General features: G+C 45.1%; 1 protein-coding gene across 2 annotated transcripts in view; it reads left to right on the top strand.

Moving 5' to 3' along the window:
* The window catches only part of MCF2 (MCF.2 cell line derived transforming sequence), a 45,347-nt gene that overhangs the window by 4,513 nt on the left and 18,679 nt on the right, over nucleotides 1–22,155 (top strand). The window contains exons 2-14 of one of the 2 annotated variants that reach the window (XM_015860413.1): nucleotides 3,047–3,115; nucleotides 3,657–3,771; nucleotides 6,773–6,863; nucleotides 11,596–11,715; nucleotides 12,407–12,523; nucleotides 14,002–14,151; nucleotides 15,971–16,095; nucleotides 16,653–16,767; nucleotides 17,145–17,264; nucleotides 18,440–18,631; nucleotides 19,501–19,692; nucleotides 19,822–19,993; nucleotides 22,043–22,131. In XM_015860413.1, coding sequence (XP_015715899.1) covers nucleotides 3,047–3,115; nucleotides 3,657–3,771; nucleotides 6,773–6,863; nucleotides 11,596–11,715; nucleotides 12,407–12,523; nucleotides 14,002–14,151; nucleotides 15,971–16,095; nucleotides 16,653–16,767; nucleotides 17,145–17,264; nucleotides 18,440–18,631; nucleotides 19,501–19,692; nucleotides 19,822–19,993; nucleotides 22,043–22,131 — 1,667 coding nt within the window. Of the gene's footprint in view, nucleotides 1–3,046; nucleotides 3,116–3,656; nucleotides 3,772–6,772; nucleotides 6,864–8,298; nucleotides 8,648–11,595; nucleotides 11,716–12,406; nucleotides 12,524–14,001; nucleotides 14,152–15,970; nucleotides 16,096–16,652; nucleotides 16,768–17,144; nucleotides 17,265–18,439; nucleotides 18,632–19,500; nucleotides 19,693–19,821; nucleotides 19,994–22,042; nucleotides 22,132–22,155 lie in introns of those variants that run through there. The other variant, XM_015860414.2, reaches the window with a different exon arrangement.

Here is a 22,155-nt window from a genome sequence, read left to right as displayed (position 1 = left end):
GTACTGGCCCAGCTGATGCTCCAGCTGGGATGTGCTGGGACAGATACCAGCTGGTGACCACAGTTAACCCAGAAAGTCACCGTGGGATATGGAAATAGGTTACAAATACGCTCATTTGTGGGCTCCCCTGACACCAAATAAACCTTTTTGCTTTGGGTGTAGACATCCAACTGGACAAAAAACAGAGTAACAAGCAGATCATGGTGAAGCTCAACGTGATCCTTTACGCTTGTCATTTGATTTGGTTCAGTTTTGTTTCCTTGGCTACACAGCAACACTGACAGCAAGAGCTATTATTCTTCATTCACAACAAAGCCATCTCCAAGCTTATTTTATAGCTGCAAACAATATTTGGCCAGTGTTGTAAAATGTAAGGCACTGTTACATCGGCTTGGCAGATGCGTTACACAGCTGCTGTCTGCAGATGCTGTGAACCTGCAAAGTTTAGAATAGAAAACAATAGTTACCAGTGAGCAAAGCACTTAGGAGTTTTAATTGAGTCTCTTGGCTGCTGTGTTCTGGGAGTGAATTTGGAGCCAGTTGATTTCTGTCCTCTTTCTGAATGCCTTTGCAGTTGCTGCACTGCTATGGCAATGTGTTGTTTAGGTGCTGTTTGCTTTCAGTAAGACCCTAAAAGCTGAGGTCACTCTGGATATCATTGATGCCCCACTGCCTTTCACTGCTTTTGTCCCAGAGGTGAATAGCATCCAACTGATGTGTCATAGGCACAGCAATGTGCACATCCCTTGGTTCTTCTCCAGTGTTTCTCCAGGAAAATGCATTTGATGACAGATGCAGACTGAGCACCAGGGATGAGTTGGTTGCCCCTGCCTGCTGGGATGGTGAGGGTTTGCAAGGGAGGTGCTCCCCCAGCCTTCACTAGTTCTCCCTCGAAGGAGTTAAATTTTGTGTGCTCAATTTGAGACCACTTGGAAAGACCAGATTTTTCTGTTTGTGCTGAACGATCCCTTCCAAAAACCCTGATCCATTGAAAAGCAAGAATTCATAAGGATGCTGTAGGAATCTGGGCCTCCTTCTGTGTGCTCAAGTCAAGAATGAAGCTTTCTGTGGACCTGGGAGCCAGGCACTTGTTGGAAACCACAGCTCCCAAAGCTTTGAGGGAACTCCATCCAATGCAATCTCACAGTATGCTGTGAACTTGGCTATGTGGCTTAGAGGATGCTTGGCACCAGCGTTTCAAGTTGAATGTTAGGAAGAATTTCTCAGAGTGGTGAGACATTGGCATAGGCTGCGCATGGGGTGGTGGGGTCACTGTCCCTGGAGGTGGCCAGTGCAGTGGAGTTGTGGCACTGAGGGATGTGGTTATGGCCATGGTGGGGGTGGACTGGGGTTGGGCTTGGGGATCTTGGAGATCTCCAACCTTAACAATTCTATTTCCTTTCTTTATCACTACAGAATAGCAAACAAAAGCTGTGTTTATTGTAAGCTTGCAAGTGTGTTTGGCTTTAGTGTGATGCACGAGTCACACATGGGCATTGTGTTATTGCCCAGTGTCCCAATGGCTGCATCTTGAGGGAAGCAAACACCAGCTGTGGGTCGTGCCATGAGCTTCACCTGAACTGGAAATGTACGTTTTGCTGTACAGCCCCACAGCTTCCAGAAGCAGCCAAGATAAACATGCACTTGGCCTTGGGGCTTCACTGTTTCCCAAGGCTGGTGTGTTTGCTACTGTGTATTCCATGTGTTGGAGCTCATTAACTTATTCATGTGATTCTTATCGGTATGAAAATATTGACACGAACAGGTACAGAAGAAAGTTATCATCACTGCTTTCCCCCCGAGTTAGGTGAAGCAGTCAACTGAATGAGCAAGAAATACTTGAAGTGTCTTTGCAAAACAAACTTCTTCCTTACCAAAGCTCACTCTAAGGCCTGTTGAAATCGAGAATCAAGAATGAGTGCCAATCCTAATCAACAAAGATACTTATTTTGTCTATGTGTGCATGTAACAGGAGGGAGCGGGTGGGTGATGTGGAGGGCCAAAGGCAGGTACTTTGTGCTTGGTATCATAAGGATGCTGTAGGAATATGCTTGGTACCCCATGGGGCTGCCATGCTGCAGCTCAGGGCAGCCAATGCAGCTCTTAATAAATCCTTAGGTAAAGCCAAAGTGACCAGGAAGCTTTTGGGAACAAGTGAAATAGAATCAATATTGATTATGGTGGAGCGTGCTGAAGTATTGGCCAATGTGATTTAGGACGGCCAACAGAACACTCCTTGGGACTGGCTCCTTAAAACAATTAATGTTTAAAATGTAATTATCAGAAAGCAAAAGGTCCTTAACGTGTATAGATGTTTCAAAACGTTTCCTTGTGTGAACAAAGACGTTTAATTTTCAGCTCTTGTTCCATTTATAGATAATCCAGAATAATGCCCGTGTGTTCAAGTGAGTCTGGTTTCTGTTTGCTTTTCCCAGTGAAAGGTAAAATTATGCATATTGTTCCAATGTGCTTCACTGCCACTGAAATGGTCACACTGTGTTAAATATGGTATTAAAACAGCCTCTCCCATTATTTGATTAAAAAGAATTCTAATAGTGAACATAAGAACAACGGCCTTTGCAGTGCAGGTGGCTCCATGCCAGCTGTAAACAACCCAGCCACTTCCAGAAGCTTATTTGCTCAAAGTTAAGAAGTGTAATAGTATGGAAACCCCAACTTTGTCTGCAGCGGTCCTGGCTGCTGTTGTATATCAGTGCTGGGAAGCACTGGAATACAGGTGGGTACAATTGGTAACAGCAAAGTGTTCCACGAGGAATTCTCTGTTGAGGGAAGGATTCTCAGCATCCCAAGGACTTCTCCCCAAGCACATTTGATAGAATACAGTTACTGCAGAGTTATGGCATTCACCCTGTTAGAGTCAATAGAAAACCATCAATCCTTTGTTAGAGACTTCCATCCCTAGTCTGGGGAAGCTGCATTAGGTGTATGTCCCACTTTTGGGTTAACGTGTTGATAAATCCATTTGCTTTTGAGTTGTTTTTTTTTCCCCCTCTCTTTTTGACTGCTGCATTTGTTTCCTTCTCAGAAACGACAGCACCCATCTGTGCTAAGGACATCAGTGATGAGTTGATGAAGCAGTTTGCTTTTCTTTCTGGTAAGTAGCAGGAGCCTTCCATGTTCTCTCTTCATGTTGTAATTAAATACTCCAGATGAACTGCTTGGCAAAGTGATACTCCATACGGGATGTTATCTGTCAAGCAGTCTTCATTGCCACTAGAAATGCTGTTAATAAAACATTGAGGTGGCTCAAAAGAGTATATTAGATTTCTGTCTCCGTACAATACTTGTTCCTTCAAAATGCTTAAAGCTTTGCAAATATTTTGCTTTGAAGCTCAAGAACAGTGTGCGTGGATTTGCCTTGCATTTCTGACTTCTATCTTAAGTAAAGTGTGCTCAGTAAATAAAGGAGATAGCTGGCACCACGTAGTTTTGCTTCTACCACCTGTATGTGCATGTTGTACTTGAAATCAGTGCCAGAATCTGACCTACTTTGGCTGTTCTGGTGATGTAAATACCCTCTGTAATAACACAGGCTATGGGCTGGTGGGGTGTTTTTTGACCTGGATTGTGCACCTGGATTTTGCTGCTGGCTCTCCCAGAAAACACCCACAGAAGCGCTCCTGTCTTCCTTCCAGGTGGCCGAGGGAAGGACAAGGCTTGGATCATCACCTTGCCTGACAACTCTCGCTTCAACGATGTGCCTGAGGATGTTGTAACTAAAGTCTTAACGTACCTAACATCAGTCCCGAGGTATGTGGCCGCCTTCTTTCTCTTCTGTGATGGGCAGTGTCAGTCTGACCCGGGCCAGGTGCAGTATCCACAGCTTAATGCTGTGTGTGGGCGCAAGGGATGCCTTCAGCTCCTAGGGCAGGGGAGAAGACAAGCAATTAATTGCAAGCTCTTGCGGTGTCCAGGTGTGGTACTTAATGTGCCAGTAACTGCAGATAAAAAGTGGACATCATCCTTGTTACCTGCCAGCCTGCGTGTATCATCAGTTCACTTTATTAAGTTTCTAATTAGCAACAAGCTTTCCTTTAAGCTTTGACATGTGTCACTGCTTAAATATGCCATTCCTCTCCAGTGTAATACTGTGATGTGTACAAATAGAGAGTCGTTGCTGGAAAAGAGAAATGTAACCAGAGGAAGAGAATAATTACAGGAACAAACCCATTTGGGGTCCCCATTACAGCCGATCACTCAGCAGCGTGCCACAGCTCCATTATGTTCCTGTATCCCAGGGTTAAGCAGCCAGCAATCTGTCCCGACCACATGCAGGGCTCTGTGCTCAGATTAATGGCTCTCCCACTTCTTGCTGCTGAGACTGACTCAGTTACCTGGAATGCTTAATTTCCTTGAATAATGCCTGTTTTGGCAAATTTCTGCCTTCAGGGAGAGTAGGTTGATAGCAGCTAGGTGGGAGCTTTCCATCAAGCAGCTGCCTCAGGAGAAGTACTGTCTGTTTTGCCACCTCTGCAGGAATAAAAAGGGCCTCTGGTTTCTCTGAGCTCTATCTTGATCTACTGTGAAGCTGTGTTGCTCCTGGGTCAGGCCTGCAGAGGGGTCTCTCCCTCCTGTCCTGCTGGGCGTGTTGCCCCTGGCTGTGTGTGCTTCTCTGCCTGGATCTTTGAGGGCTTTTTATTCCATGTGACTTTAAACACCCTGGCGTTAGCATGATTAGCAGTCTTGCTATCCCTGTAATAGGTCAAACTCAATCAAGAAACTAATGAGAGCTGAGAGCTTGCTGGTGATTCAACCGTGCTCAGTGTGTTATTTGGAAAACCACTTTAATCATGCTTCTCTAGTCCTCCTACCACCACCGCAGCCTGCTTCAGTACCTGGCTGTTCTAACAACACTGGAGTCTGAAATGAATGAGCTGTACAGAATGAGCTGTAGATACACGAACACTTCCCTACCACATACCTATGGATGGGTATGGGTTTATCAAAACCACATGCACTGTGCCTTTTCTATTGCCATCAGCAGCAGTGACTATGAGTCGTCCTGCTGACATCAGTCTGAAGGGACCACATGGGATGTCAGGTCTGGGAGCTGAATTTCATGGAGTGCTTCTGCTGGAGGTAACAGCTGGAAGCTGTTATTCACTCAACAAGGTGAGGGTGTTAGTGACAGAGCCAGGAGGAAACTGAGTGTTGTATTCAATTCATTTGATTCCTGCGGCCATAATGCAGGACGTGGTTGTATGGAAGAGCTGTAGAGAAAAAAACAATAGAGAAGATGGTACAGAATAATGATACAGAAGGGTAAGTAGCGTGTTCCCACCTTCCACGCACCCCATACACGTGGTGGGCAGTGTGCTGAGGGGTGAGCTTTGCTGAATAGCACTGCACAATGGTGAAGGAGAAGCACAGGAGAGTGGGACTGATCCTGATCTCTTCAGAAGGGAGACCCTAACAGCAGCTTTTAGGTCATCAGACTAACTTTGTGTATTTCACTTGCATCGTCATATTGGAGTAAAGTGATGTAGAGCCACACCTGGCAACACAGAGCAGGGAAACCACAATGATTTAGAGTTGCAGTACCATGCAGTGAGTGCTGGGAAGTGATATAAGTATGTAGAGAGAAAGAATATAACCATGTCGGGTCTAAATGGTGTTCTGGGGCATGCTTTGATGAACTGACATTGTGTTAAGGTCTGGCTGCCTTATTAGTATTGCTTGGGTTTAGGGTTTGTTGGTGTCTCGCTGGGCAGAGACCTGCCTTTTAAAGTTGTACACTGGAAAATCAAGCAGTTCTATCCTCATTATCAGAATGAGCCTTAGACAAAAGGATCGTTTTGGCCCTCTCCCACCTAATGCTGTTACTAAGCTCTTGCTGGGGGTTTCCTGACATAAACGTGCAAAGTCTTTTCCACGTTGCCAAAACTAATTTGGCTAAAAAAGGCTTTTGGCTGCAAGGTTGAGCCTGATTCCAGATGACAGTGGGTAAGCTCACCTCGCACTTTGTTACATGCCAAGGTTTTGTGTGTGACCCATGTGTGAAACACAGTATTTATTTTCTCTGCTCTTTTCTGGTATGCCTCAATGACAATGCATAATTTGCATAAAGGCACGGAACCCTTGCACTTTGAGCTTGACCTAACATATCCATAGCATGTGTTTGTAGGGGTGGTGTACCCTTACCCGCATGCAAACACATCTCCAGTTTGCAGTTGGAGGTACCGTTGGTGTGTCTGTTGTTGAAGCTGCCACTAGATATTCTGACAAGACCATGTTTGTTATAGTCACAGTTCACCTCTGCACTGGGTCCCACTGCAGCATGTGGATCCCCAGAGATCCCCACTTCTTCAGGGGATTTTAAACCAGCGTAAAGGATTTGGATGCGCAAATCATGTTGCCCATTGCAGAGGCGATGCTTCAGCCATGAGATGAACTTCCCAAATTTCTGCTGCAGTCTGGTCTAAGAAATATTTTCAAACATGTTTTGGCAGTACTTCCCATCCCTGGAGGTGTATGAGGCCAGGTTGGATGGAGCCATAGGGAACCCGACCCAGTGCCTGACTGAGCGGGTGGCAGCCCTGCCCACAGCAGGGGGTTGGGACTGGGTGACCCCCTGAGGTCCCTTCCATCCCAAGCCGTTCTGTGATTGTCTTACACCTGTGGAAATGTCAGATTGCGCTTTGTTTTCTGTGTTCTTGGGGTTGTTTTGGGGGGATGGGGGAGAGGGTGGGACAGGGAGCAAAGCCACGTTCCCTCAGAATGTTATTCATTGACTTCATTTTTAATCCCACAGTCAACATGAGTCAGACACCAAATTTATCCTAATCCTGGACAGGAGATTGGACACGTGGACATCAGTCAAAATGACTCTCCAAAAAATTGCAGTAAGTCCTCTTGAATGATTATTTCTTTCAAGGTATGAAGCCGCCGTGCCCATTTTGTGCCACTATCAGAAAGCAGTAGGAATCAGGAGCAATGATGCCCGTGCTTTCTCTCTTGGTAGCATTTTGCTTTATGGCCCTGTGATTAATTCAGTCATGGCTCTGTGCCTCATTTGAATGCGTAAATGAGCTGTTTGAACATTAAACCAATTCATTTGCTTGTTTTTATACTTTCCCTTAGTGGTCCAAATGGGTTTTCTGCCACGTTCTGTGATTTTGTTGGGTAGAGAATTTGGCTTCATGTATATTCTTTCTAGACACGGCTTATTAGCGAGAGCATATTTTACCTAATTTTCAGTGGCTGAAAAGTGTTGGATTCTTAAAACAAGCTGCACAGCCATTTGTTTGTGGGCTTAGGTGGGAAAAGCTGTTTGAAACGTGCACCCCTGCATTCACTTTTTGCTCTGCCTGTTTTGAATGCAACTCAAAACAAGGTGGTTTCTGCAGCTCAGCAGCACGTTGAGCCATGGGGAACCAGGCCCAGCTGGACTTGGCCTTACTGGCATTTTGCTCATAGGCATCCAGTGGAAGGAAGGAAGGATTGCCATTACCTTTCTGCATTGTGCATAAGGTCCTGCTGTAGGTATTTGGGGCTGTGATTTTTTTTCCTCTCTCTTTTGAACTCTACAACGTGAGGTTGCACACATGGGAATCACGAGAGAAAAGGCAGCGTCTGAATAATAGAAAATAGTCCCTTAAAGTGATCATCAGGATTCAGTTCTGCTGCTGGTGTTTGAAGCAGTGGGGGAGTACCGGGAGCTTCCTTTAAGGGTGATGTCGATGCTTTGCATAGTTTGGAAGTTTCAAAGCACGAAAAATCCTGTCTGTCCTAATTTGTAGCTTCAACAGCAGTGCCATTCATCTCGTGTTTCATCAGGAAATAGAATTACTTCGTGACCTCTGAGCACACACCCTGTTAGTGTACCTGTGTCCACATAGTGCAGCAGCTTTGCCTGGGCTGTATCAGGGCTGTGTGTGCAAATACTGCAGCGCAGCTGTGTGCAGAGGGCAGTGAGAGGCAGGAATGTCTGTTTAATGCTAAGAGTTGGGAAGCTCGACTTAAAAACCAGAGGGCCCATCCCTGGAAGGCTGTCTTTGTGACCGGGAAGGGTTCATCTGGACATGCTTTTATGTTAATAATACAAAAGGTTACATCCTGATTTACCTTCCTGTCCAACTGTAATGCGTGCTGCATTTCTGATCCTTGTCTAAGTGCAAATAAGCTGCATTTGAAATACAGTGCCCTATTTTTTTCAGCATAAGGATATGCAGCTCTGCAGTCATGCATCTGATCCAGGATTTTTTTTTTTATATCAGCACACAGATCGTTGTTTAACTCCTTTGTGCGTGCCGTTCTGTACTGACTGCACGGGCTCATGCTTGTGCCGTCGCTTTGGGGACCCTGCCGGCTATAGGTTTAGCTACGGACCGCATTCCTTCGCACACGAAATCCTAATCAACTTCAGAGCGCAGCGGGGAGGGGGGGAAAAAAAAGCAGAACGGTGAAATCTGTGCTGCAATCGCTCGGGCTCAGTCGTGGCGGAAGGCAGCCGGCCCCGTTCCGAGGCTGATTTTAGGCATTCCACCTTAAATCGAAGCCGTCGCTCGGGAAGCAGGGAGCGAACGGGCCGCCTCGTCCCTCTGCGGAACCGCCGCAGCGCTGCGGCCGCGGGGCCATGGCCGAGGCGAGCCCCGCACGGGGCTTCAGGAAGCCGCGGAGGAGTGCGGTAAGGAGCTGCGGGCCTGCGGAACGGGACCGGCTGCGAGGAGCGGGGCAGCCCCTCCGCATCGCGGGGAAGGGCCCCGCGGGGGCGGCTCGGAGGAGGAACGCCGCAACCGCGACCTTCTCGCGGCTCCGCAGTGCTGCGAGTGCGGGAGGGCGGCAGGGGGGATGCCCGGCACCGGAGCTGCGTTTTTAGCTGTCAGGGAGGTGAGGATGGAGTTGGCCCTACTTGGCGTTTTGCTGTATGGCTGCTAAGGGCCGGAATAAAGCAAACTTCAGCATCTGCTTAAAGGCCGTTAGCTTCAATTGCAATTGTTCTGAAATAAAGTCACCGGCAGGTGCTACTTTTGCTTCAGGTCTATTGATCTGCAGCCTTACGGATGGCCCAGTGAACATGTCCTCGGAAAGCCCAGTCTTAACATTATGTAAAAGCACATTAAGTATATTAAGACAAGCTATTCAGTAAGGAGTTAATAACTGCAATGCTTTCAGTGCATATCCTTTCCTGTGCTGTGTTAACCCAGTTCACCTATATTGACTAGAGCAGCACTGTCATAGTAGAGCTTGTGTGTAAGCAGTTGCTGATCTGGGGCCTTAAGACATATACGTCTGTGTGCTCAGGATGGGGAATTTCCTGACCGTGCTCCTTGCCATAGAACACGGGTGAGATGTCACTGGGTACCTGATATAATGGAACAGCTCCAGTAGCTTCCTGTCCTTCCAGCACTGCAGAGGAATACTGAAAGGCAAAGAGTTTAAGAGGATTCTTTTAGGTGGTTTGTTATGCACAGATTCTTTTCAGTGTCATGAGATAAAGCAGAAGGCAATTTTTAGGACCCTTTTGTCATTGCATTCTTGATTATATTATGGGGAACTTCTTTTTTTTTGGTATGTTTTCTTGGTCTTTCCCACCTCACAGTTTGTTTTTTTCCCCTGCTTGAAATACACGATGTATTTCAGATATATCTATGTATATATACAATGTATGTATGATGTATATACAACGTATACCCAGAAATGCTGACCTTGCTCTTATGTATATGGAATCATCTAAAAAAATCCACTAGCACTTTCTAAGCTAAAGGAAAGTCAAGTAACCCATCCTAGAAGTGCAGCTACCTCTGGCTGAAGCGCATCAAGTGTCAAAAGAAACACAGATGGATATGTATATCACGTGGGTTGGAAGAGACATTAAAGCCCGCTCAGTTCCACCCCTGTGTTATGGGCTGGCTGCCCCTCTCCAGCTCAGGCTGTCCAGAACCCCAACCAACCTGACCTTGGGTACCTCCATGGATGGGATACCCACAGCTATCTGGGCAGCTGTGCCAGGGTCTCACTGCCCTCTAAGGAAAAGATTTTCTTCCAAACATCAAACCTGAATGAGCATAGTTTGCTCAGGTCTCCCATGCTGGACCCGTTACTGCTGTCCCAAGGCCAGCAGCCAATTCCTGTGCTCCCCAGGTGCTATGTGCCACAAGCACAGCATCCAGGGGGATGCATAAGACTCTTCCAGGCCAGCATAAGCCTCTTCGGTGTTGTATGGTTTGCTCTTGAATCTAATGCCAAATCTTTGCCTTGGCACAGTTGATGTTGATTTTCAAAGGATATGAATTTGGCACTTCATTCACATTCATTTCTATATATGTATATATTTTGCTCTTACCTAAAATAGCTGCAGATCAGTATATTGAATCTGTGTGGCTTATTCAATCCTACCAGTCACTGTCCATGTCTAAGTGGAGTTGTGGGCAATAGAAACCACAACTTGACCTTTCCTACAAAAGAAAACAGAGCCATTGAGTAACGCTGCAGTTCATGGATATCAGATCTTAACTGTAAATAGAGGCTTTTTCAAACAACACTAATACATGTTTATGGGAGCAGTCTTTGTCTTGAAGGCACTGTGTAAAATATCCAGATATATTCAGTACTCTTACTCTTGGTGTATGTTCTGCTATCACATCTGGCATGTTGGGGCTTTGGGAAGGAGAGCATGTTGTTCAACAGGGTCTTGCTGTTGGAGAGAGCAGGAGATGGGGAGTTGTTTGTGTGGTCTTGCTCTTGGCGTACATACATTGTGCTTATGCAGTGGGAAGGCTTACCCAGTGCTCTTGAATGGGTTTAGATGTTTGTTTATTCAAGGAAAAGTTATTTTTGTGTGAATTTAGTGTGTAGAATTGTGTTCCTTGGGTTACCTTTGCACCTGGGAGAGCCACAAAACCTTCATATGTACAGCTCTGACAGCGTTAGGGTTCTGAAGTTCAAATGAGGAAGATAGGGAGGAATGTAACCCGGCCTGGTTTGGATCTCAGATAAAATGATACATCTTCATTAACTCCATTGTTTGCATCATGGGCTTATCCATAATTTAGTGGCAAGGCTTAAAAATTCTTTTTCATTCTCGAGCATCCTTTCCACAGATCTGTCTAAAATTGCACCTGCCAAAAGCATGTGCTTGAAAAAACAGAGTTCCACCCCTGCGCTCCCTTATAAGACAGAATTCCAGTCCCTCATTTATAGTGCTGACTGCAGTACTTAGCTTTAAACCGTATTACCAGCAGCCCTTCCAAGTGCATGACCGATCGCTTGCTTGTTCAAAAGGGAAGTGGGGCCGCACAGTCCCCCTGCAGTGAAGTCCCATATTATTTATTTCTCTAAACCACCTTGTGTCACCCTCCAGTTTTGCAAACACACGGCTGTGAGCCTGCAGAAGCATCGCTGCTGGTGGTGGGATCCAAGTCCAGCAGGCAAGATCTTGAGCTGGGCCAGCATCAGCAGATGACGAGTTACACCTGCATTAGGAAATGCATAATCCAGCCTGTGATGGAAAATGCTCTTGGGGGCAATCAGAAGAAGATCCTTGGGTTTAATGCTGTCTCATCTTTCAAGATGTTTGGGAGCAGTTGGGCCTGTCACATGCCCAAGTTGAATGTTATCTCTGTTTTCTCGCAGGCGTCATTCCCAGGGAACCTGCACTTGGTGATGGTTCTTCGTCCCACAGGGTTTTTCCAGCGCACCTTCACTGACATTGGATTTCGATTTAGTCAGGAGGATTTTCTGCTCAAGTTACCGGTATGAGAATGCAAAGCATTGTGCCTTGTGTGTGGTTGTTTTCTGCCTGTGAACCTCGAGATGGGGAAGATGTGAAGGCACTGACGTTGAGGAGTAACTGGGGCGTTTCTGCCATTAGTGCCCTATTTCTACAAAAATCTCTCCTGTAGCAGTTTTCTGCTTGCCTGTGCATGGTTTATCTCCTACAGAATAGGTGGCTTTATCAGCCCATCCTCCCCCCTCCAGAAGGATGTATGCATGCGTGGAGGATAAAACCATGCTCAGGAATTTTTTTAGTGTCTGAAATGCCAAGAGGCTTTGAAGAGCAAGACACACGGAAACTCATCTTAAAAAGCCTGTGTATTAAGGTGAAGTTGGCCAGTGCTTCATGCCGTGTTCCAGTATTTATATTTTTCCAGGTTGCCTTGTCATCTCTTGCCAAAACCTGCGTTACTTCTGCTTTCAGCTCTGATATGTAGGCAACACACTGCGGTACCTCACTGTACTTTGTATTTAAGGAAGAAAGCACCTGGAAGATCAGTGATTCCTTGGGAAAGTGGTCAAATCTATAAAAGCTGTGTTAAGCCATAACCAAAAGAAAAAAGCAACATAGAGAAAACTCAATTTTTACATAGATAAGAGTTCTGGGCTTGATCGATGTGTGATTTAGGTGGGAAGGATCAACCAGCTGATGGTGTTGCCTTCTTTGCAGGTTGTTATGCTGAGCTCGGTTAGCGACCTGCTGACGTACATTGATGAGCAGCAGCTAACCACAGAGTTTGGAGGCACCTTGGAGTACTGCCACAGCGAGTGGGTCATCTTCAGGACTGTGCGTACCGGGGCTCAACACTGGGTGTGGGGAATCTGCTGGGGAAGGCCTGATCTCCTGCTAAAAACATTTCCTGTAAGGCAGTAAGCAGTACATAGCTGAGGGTAACCTCTGGAGCAACTACCTTTCCTTGATAAGGTTTGCAAAGGAATCAAGTGGAGTTAGGCCCCAAATGGATTTATAGTGGCAGGTTAAATTCCCAGCCACCTTTCCAACAAATCAATCACAGAATCACCAAGGTTGGAAAAGACCCACAAGATTATCCAGTCCAACCATCCACCAATCACCAATAGCTCTCACTAAACCATGTCCTTCAACACAATGTCCAAATGTTCCTTGAACACCTCCAGTGTTGGTGACTCCACCACTTCCCTGGGCAGCCCATTATAGTGCCTGACCACTCTTTCAGAGAAGCAGTATTTCCTAATGTCCTAAATCTCCCCTGATGCAGCTTGAAGCCATTCCCTCTAGTCCTAGCATCAGTTATATGAGAGAAGGTGGCAACCCCCAGCTCACTATAGCCTCCCTTCAGGTAGCTATAGAGAGCAAAACACTAATGAAATTGTCTGAGACAGATCATTGTGCCCCCAGTCCTGCACCATTGTCCAGACAGGCAGCGTGAAAATAAAAGCCCAAGGCACCATTGCTGGAGTGCTTCAAGCTGTTGCTTCTGCCAGATTCTGCCCATTTGCATGGGTGCATTGCCACCTTCGTGCTTGTTAAAATTTTTTGGCTCTTAGTTTTGTTCTTTTGCACAATGTGTTACAGTGACAGTGACGTAGCTCTCACACTTGGAGACAAAAATGACAAAGTAAATGACAAAAATGTTTGGGTAATTTAAGAAAGAGATGAGCTTCTAGAACATATCTGCATGTGTTAGATAAGTGTCCACGTTAAAAGCCTCTCAAAAAATTCCCTTGTAAGGTGCTCTTAAAACACTTCCTGAGGCTTCCTTGTAAAATATACAGCTTAAAGAAAATACAAATGCTGTCAGTTGCATTAAAGCTTATTACCTTGACCCCAAAAGCAGAGCCAGAGCTGCAGTGTCACCTACTAATGTGGCTTGCAATTCTGGGCATGTCCATGACCAAAGACCTCTCTTATGTCCTGCTGTCAGGAGGTGTTTCTTGGTGTGGGTTATGTGTGATGGATGCCATGGTGGCTTCTGCCATAGATCTTCAGTGAGTGGCAGGACAGTGCACGAGAACAGGCAGCAGAAAACAAAACATGAGGTGTCTGTGTCCAGTAGACACAAGACTTCAAGACCTTGTTATGGATTTAAGCTGTGCTAAAAGCCAGCTGGCCATGTCTTGGTGGCCACTGTAGCACGCAACAGCAATACTGTACTAGTGGACCTACCAGCCATCTCTCTAAGAGTCGGATCCTGCATTCTCTTGCAGATCTCAGCCTTGGCTTTTAGTGCGCTCTTAAGCAATGTCCTGAATCCCAATCTGATCACAATTATTGTCTCCCACCAGGCAATAGAGAGTTTTGCACTAACCGTGAAGGAAATTGCACAGATGTTGCAGTCTTTTGGCACAGAGCTGGCAGAGACTGAGCTACCAGAGGACATGTATTCCATTGAGCGTATCCTGGCCCTGCGCACTGAGAAGTACTTCCAGCTCAAGGTATGGCTCATTGGGAGTGCAGCAAGATGAGTTCTCTGGGGTTTGGCTGTCTACTAGTTTGATACCCACTCCCGTATCCCTCCCATGCATGTGTATGTGTTGGCAGACAAGATAAAACACTGCATGGTTTTGTCTATGTGTTCAACTTATGTTTGCCATGCATTCCAGTAAATTATCGTGCTGGCATCCAGGAAACTGCCTCAGCATTGGCTCCTTACTGGATACAGAAGTTGGTGTCTGAAATATGCTGCTCCTCTGGGCTTTGCTCATCCTTCTAGTAGAAAGGAGGTTGGTGGGGTTCCCTCAGTGCTGCAGAAAGTTGCACACAAGGATTGTCAGTGAGTCTGAAGAGATGGCTTGTGTCCTCAGCTCCCTCCTCCTGCATGCAGAGCTGCACACTTACTGAGTGCAGCTGCCCCAAGGGTCTGAAGGAAGCTGTGTTTGCTTGAGAGCATTCAAGGTGAAGATTTCTTTCTAGTGTATAGTTTGAAGCATGCCTGACTTGATCCCTCTGGGCCTTCGTTTTTCATATAAGACGACTTTTTTTCTTTAATATTTTAATATTTCTTTTCAGCCATTGTGATCGATGGGTATTTTTGTAGGATTTAGTGGAAGCTGCAGAGCAGACAGCTGCTGCTGTCACACTGTTGTCTTTGCAGCTTTGAAAGATGCTCCTGCATCTTCCTGGGGACAGCATAGGCACATCCCCAAGCCCTCAATTCATAATGATTCCCATGCTAATAGCAGTGCTGTGCTGCTGAAGAATGAGGTCCTTTGCTTTATTTATTTATGCTAATCAAAGAAGAGTATCTATTCTCATTTATAATCTTTTGTTGTCCTCGTGACAGTGATTTCTTAGTTAGAAATACCCAAAGTGATATCTGAAGGATGCTGCATCTAGTCATATATGAATAGACGTGCACACAACTGCAATTATAGCTAATGCAAGTCCTTTATTTCTTCTTTGGTAATGAACGATAGCAGCTGCATGTGTTGATCTATGAAGTGCATTCCCAACTAAAATGTAGCCTCATGTGAATTAGACTTTGTGCTTCAGATGATGTCCAAAGTGTAGGGAGAAAATATGGGTTACCCAATTTAGTCCTGCCTATAAACATGTCAGCAGTACACACTTTTCTCTGGGGTGAAATAAAGCACGTTATCTGTTTTCATTTGCATATAAAGCACAGCGGCGCTTAGTAGAAGCCATCTGTTGCTTTTAATGCCTCATCTATTAATTTAAAATATCAAAAACATTCTCGGGCTTCTGACTGAAATCACTTCCATTGGCTTTTTTATGTTTTGTTTTGTTCCTTTTAAGACCATGAAAGATGAAAGCTGATGAGTAACTGTGTGCAGGTTGTGAGATGTGGGGCCCCTGTGTGTCTCTTGACAACCAAAAGATAGATGCAGCTGATTCCTGCATCCAGATAATGAGTTGATCAGGATAATGTATGTAGCTGTGGTACCGAACAAAAGCAAGATGCAAGTGTGATGAAAAATTGACAGGAGTTTAATTAAATGGAGCAACTGAGAAATTAACCTATTTGATATCCTGCATGGGACAAAAGTTAGCACCTGTTAGACAGCTCAGCTACACTGTCTGACATATATGTTCCTGTTCCCATCCAGCATGGTGACCAGTCTGTAGTTCAGCCTCTCCCACATCCAAGGGTTAAGGGAGCTAAATGTTGCTGGGAACCCTTTGCTGTGATGGATACCAGTGCTCTACTTCATGACAGAGAAGAGAGCAATGCAAAATGACTTACCTTTACCTCCCACAGAGTAACCTGAATCAGAAATGTTTTGCATTATGCAGGAAGATATTACAGCAGTCACAAAAGAGGGCAAGTTGCTTTTAAGCAATTTAGAAGAGCCTGATGTGGGTGAGTGCAGCCAGGACCAGCACCACGAGAGGCCTGGAGACTGGGAGACTGTGAATAGGTGAGTGCAGCATGTTGCTATTTGCCTCATTTTGAGTGGAAACACTTGGACTATTTCAGTATGGATGTATCTATCAAAAACTTACAGACAGAAATACCAGCTTTGCTCCATATCTGTTGATTTCCTGGCTGATTTCTGTCAATTCTGGCCTACTCTGATATTTTTTCCAGCCTCAGTGGTGGGCCTGTGGAACAGATTCAGCCCTACACAGGGCTCTCAGGAGGCATTCAATGCATGGTTGGATGTGGCTCTAGGCAGCCTGGTGGTTGGCAACCCTGCACATAGCAGGGGGGTTGAATCTAGGTGATCACTGTGATCCCTTTCAACCCAGACCATCCTATGATTCTAGGATTCTGTTCTGTTAAAACGGTGATGACAACAACTTCTTCACCCAGGTACTGTCATCTGCAGGGATGATTTCATGAACAGCCTCTGAAATACATACATCAGTTCATTTCTCCTAAGAGTTGAACTGGAGTGCTGAGTAGACCGTCTTTCTAGAGCTTATCCATCTGTTTGTCCATCTGTTCTAATCCCGTCTTCTTTCTGTACTCGAGGCTACTGGGGCAGCTGCGGGAGATGGAGACTGCTTTTGATGGCTTCTGGGAAAAACATCAGCTGAAAATGGAGCAGTATTTACAACTGTGGAAGTTTGAGCAAAGTTTTCAAGAGGTATTAAAAGATACACTATTTCTGCGTGCAGAAGGAAGATTTGGGGAGAGGGGGAGAAGAGAGAGATTTTTATACTTTCTATTTTGAGAGTGTTTAATTTATGCTGCTGCTCTTTAACTCTGACTAGCAGGGCTAGTTCGCTTGGGAAGACTGCAGTTCCTCTTCATTCAGAGCTAATTTGGGTATCACTGCCCTGCAGCCACATAGATTTACCTGAGAGAAGCACCTTTGAACATGGAAATTAGCTCTTGGAAGCTCATTTTATTACTGGATTTAACAGTCACCTAAAGTGTGATTAATTTTGGACTGAGAATGATTTTCTGTCTGTGCTTTGCATCATTTTGCAGCAGTCTTTTTGTCTGTGTGGTCACGTCTAGGTCAAGAATGCCATTGAGTTTTTAATGGGTCAGCAAGCAGAACTGCCTGACACTGGAGACGGTGTTTCCCAAGTGAAACAGAGGCTGAAGGACTTGAGTCATTTTGATGGCATGGCTCAGGTGAGTACATCTGTCACAGACAGGGGCACTGATGAAACACAAGAGGCACGCTCCATTCTTGTGGTGGGTGTTATCTAAAATGGCCTGTTCTGGTGCTATTTGTTGGTAAGTAGATGGAGGAAAAGATTAATTTCCCGTCTCTGTGCTCTTTGCAGCGACGCTGTGATCACACTGAAATCCAGGAACAGGATATTTAATTATCGTAGTTAAAATAAATTGCTGAGCCACCATGAAAATCCAGTGCAGATAAATGTCTGAACAGAGGGGAAGTGTGGGAGTTAATGAGCTGGAAGAAGAATTATTTATATGTTAAATGCTTTTAGCAGTGCTAATAGACAGAGACTTGTTACCAGGCACACGGAGAGGCAAAAAAGTCGCTATCTTAAGCGTCTGTGATTTGAATGTAACATATGGAGGAGGAAGACTTAAGAGATGCAGCAGAAAGAAGAGTGAATTGAGATGATTCACAGGAGCCCCACTGAGGATGTGACTTCTGCAAAGGGCAGTACTTAACTAGTGGGCCATAGAGGAGTCCTTAGGGACTTGGACACAACCCCTAGAGGTTTATTTAAGATTGAGAGTCCTAGTGGGAAGGTCTAAGGCTTTTTATTTTTTTTTTTTTGCCATTGGAAAGATACTTTATTGAGAGAGACAGGGAGAACAAATAGCCAGGCATACCGTGCAGCAGGAAAGCAGTCCTAGCAGAAAGCCAGTCCTCAGGAAGATGCAACCACTGCACTCACCAGGAGTTGCAGACAAGCTGGCATGTTCTTTGCATCAAGATCTACCACAAAAGGCCTGGTTTGTTTTTGCCGTAGCTGCTTAAACTCTGCCACACTTACAAGCATAGTGTGCCTAAACTGGATATCAGCTGCCTGTTGTCAGACTGCATTTCCTGCAAATGGCAGCAGTTCATTGCCAGCAGCCATTCACAGCAGTGCTGGCTTGATGAGATACCACCATCATCTTCATCATCCTTCTTTTTTGGGTGGCAAAAGATTTTTCTTCCCAGATGATGGGTGCCTGCATAAGCCACTTATTCTGGCTACTCCTAATGGCAGTCATCTCCACGTGTACTTGAAATCTGGTATGAAGAGCAAGTGCGTGTTGTTGTATGTAGATATTTTGGCATTATTTCAGCGAGCATGCAATCTTTTCTCTTCCTTTCACTAAAGGATCTGATAGGGAAGGCTCAGGTGGTGATACTACACGGACACCAGCTAGCAGCAAATCATCACTATGCCCTCAACTTAATCTGCCAGCAATGCAATGAGCTGCGGCACCATTCGGATGTCCTGTCTGATGAGATCAAAAAGAAGCAGATGAGGCTGCAGAAGACCTTGGATCTTCATACTCGCCTTCAGCAGGTAGAGCTCAGAGATACGGTGCCTCTTGATGCAGATGGTTGGCCTCTCCACTAGCTGTGGTAGCATCTACAATTCGCAGCTTTGCTTCAGTGATTTGTGTTAGGCAGGTGTTCCTTCAGAGCCTGGAGAGTGCTTTGACTCACTTAGTTGGTTAAGTCAGCAAACAGGTGTGTGCTGGTGCTGTGAATAGTCAGTAGAAAAAGGCAGGCGTCTCTAGAGAGCAATTCAGAACACCAGAAAGTAGCTTCTGTTGCTCATACTTTCATGGTTCATCCACCTGTGAATTGACTTCTGAAGTTTCCATACCCGGTACAATAGAGGTGATGCTTTCAAATAAACATTGTGTTTTTTAATTAGCAATTTATTAAGAATGAACATAAGTGACTTCAAAATAAGATGACAGATTGGTAGATAGGCACAGCTGCTCTGTGTTAATGTGGAAGTGGAGTCATGTGGCTCCACTGCTCTTTGATATCTTAATCAGCATCCAAAATACATTTGGAGAAATTCATTCTAATTAGGCCAGAAGGCACACGACTATAGCGTGCTTGAGGCTGCTGAGAAAAGCAATGAAGTCTAACCCTGTTCCATTTCACTGTTTAGGATAATTAGGAAACTTTTTTCTCCCCTGCGTTCTTCACTACAACATTGCATTAATCTGTGGGGATTTGTCAGCAGCATCTCTGCTGTAGGGCAGAGTCCTCTCCTGGGCTCCTTGCACTCCTGGTGGTGCTAGTGGTTAAAATGCAGTAGCTGCTTGGTTTTCAGGGGTACTGATTAGCTCCATGTTGAAAATATTGTGCTGATAAATAATACTTGTCATGGATACCTTGATTTTATTAAGGGCTCTCACTCTGTGTTTCCCCCAGGCCCTGCAGTGCTGTGATGAGGGTGCCTACCTGCTCGCCAACCAGCAGATGGACAAGTGCCAGTCCAAAGAAGGTGCTCAGAAAGCTCTCCAGGACATAGAAAGATTTCTTGAAAGCTCCTCGCCCTACTTAAACTATGATCCCCAATCCCTACAGTATGATTTTGAGTCAGTCTTAACACCTGAACTGAAGGTAAGCAAATACCCCCAATTCCTCATTACCCAAGTAAAAATCAAAATCTGACTGCGCTGCAGCATCATTTGGTTCCAAGTGCAAAATACCAGTAGTTATTTGATCACAGAGATCTTTTTCACTCTACAGTGCCAGATACAAACAGTGCAGGTGAAGCTTGAGAATGTTCGAAGCATGTTTGAGAATCGTCAGTCTTGCTTCAAGAAGCTGTTGGATAAGCATGTGCGGCCTGTCCAGTTAGTGGCCCCTCGGCCAGAAAACCCACCACGATCCAAGTCACCCTTATTTTCTCCAAAACATGGTAAAGTATCGCCACGTTACTTTCAGATTATCATTATCAGGATGAGCAATGCAATGTGAGAAACCGACCAGTGCTTACTCCAGATTGTAGAGTTGTATATTATATGACTTACTGGCTTTCCAGTTTTTTTCTAGCTTCCCATTTCTGTTTGAAGAACAGGGTGTGGAAGCCTCACACACATGGGCTGGTTGGTTGTGAATCACTCGGTGTTGTTATGCTGGCTCCATGTGTGTTTCCCAGCTATGACAAGGGCTGCCATGTTTTCCTGGGTGTTAGTATTTTTCTGAACTCTAACATGTTGGAGCTACCAAATATCTTAGGGTGTTCTCTTGCTTTTAAGAGATGACCACGTGGAAAGGAGAAAGATGCCTTGATAAGATGAATGCTATGTTTTTTTGCACTCCTTGTGCACACACAGCTCCGGCTGGCTCGGTGGGACTGCTTGCTTGGTATTTGTTTCCACTTGCTGCTCACTGAAAAAAGTCAGCTGAAAACAGTTCCTGCTTCCACTTGTTTTCCTAGCATCTTGCTTGGATGAACTGGTGAATCAGTGATACAGGGGGGGAAAAATGTTTAAATTTCTTAGGCTATTCCATAGCCTGAAGCCTATTTGTATACCTGTTCTTGGTGACAGTCTCCATAATTGTCTTGAGCTAGAGCTGACATAAAATTAGACTGACATTCGCAAGGGAGCCTTAGAAACATGAGGAGCTGAATCTCATGAACATGAGTGACAAGCTGGATGTTTAACTCCCTTTGATTCTTTGAGAATGTCATCCTTAAATCCCAACTGTGGAATAATTAATGCCCATAAAGGTACCAGATCTGGTTGAACTGAGGTCTCTGCATGTTCTGCCTTCATTTTGTTAATGGGATGTGGCACAATGTTCACGTTAAATGATATCATTAAAATTTCTATCTTTAGCAGCCCTTTATGTATCAGAATTCAGAAGTACTTTAAAGCAGTGTTGGTATATTTTAAACCAGGGATACGCTGTTCTGTGGAAATATTAAATTCCATGAGCTGACTGCATAAAATGATCAGACACCAGCAATCTGCTTTAATACAGGTTTGTTTATGATGAGTTAGTGTGGATAGGCTGTGCTGAATTGAAGCAGGTGTCATACAAGCAGCAAAAGTGGCTCCGATTCGGGGAGCTATTGTGTAAATAAGAAAGGTAGTGGAATGAAGGGAATTAAGTTACTCAGTATACAGGCCAGTGCTGCAAATAAAGCCTGCATTTTCTCATCTCCAGTCAGTGCCACATTCCCTGCACTCTGAACTTCCATACAAGATAGAAAGCTCCATCTTTAAACTAAAATACTTCCCATTTTACTAGAGCTTTTTTTAGCTTTCTAGAAGCAGGAAAGCACTGAGGAGCAATCAGTGGTTTTCAGTAATAGAGATAAGTGTCTGACCACCTCTGTGGGATGCTGTGAGGCCATCATCCATCGGCCAGACGTGCTCACTGCACTGCCTTCACGTGGTGCATATTTTTCTAGTAAAGGCACTCCATCGCCTGCCAAGCACAGATATCCTCCATTAATCATGTACCTGAATGAAGTGATCAGGTGTGTTGAAACAAGCGCAGCCAGTGAGAGGGGAAAGACAAAAGGCCCTTCTCTGGATAGATGATGCTGAGAGAGCTTCTTAATAAGGCCTCCATTTGACACCACGCATCAAAATGCTGCCGTCCTGCTGGGGCGACACACAGTGTCAAAGACACACGCTGGGCTCCGCCAGGAGCACTTTGAGATATATGAGTTTGATGGCATGGATTGAAACCAACCCACCTCTGGGTGCATCACTTTTGTCTTCTTTTCCTTTCTTCTTGCTGTGGTCTGAGAACACCCAGTTCCTCTTTCAAATTAGCCCCATGTTTGAAGCCCTGTCTGATGAGTCACTTTGTTTGTAGTCTTTGCTAACTAATCACTTACCCTTAAAATATATCCCTTTTTTTTCTTCATGACTTAAAGTTACTCTCTAAGCTGTCTCTGTTGCAATACATGGACATTATGGAATGATTATTTTTTGTTCTTCTACCCCAGGTGTGGATTTTAATTCCAGTTTGAAATTTTCATTTGACCTCTCTCTCCCTGGGAAGAAAACATCAAGAAAACCTCCGAGTTCTCGCAAGGTAATAAGAGCTAACAAAAGCTGA

Source organism: Coturnix japonica, chromosome 4 (genome assembly GCF_001577835.2).
Source record: "Coturnix japonica isolate 7356 chromosome 4, Coturnix japonica 2.1, whole genome shotgun sequence".
Taxonomy (NCBI): Eukaryota; Metazoa; Chordata; class Aves; order Galliformes; family Phasianidae; genus Coturnix; species Coturnix japonica.
This window is presented reverse-complemented; position numbering and strand designations above follow the sequence as displayed.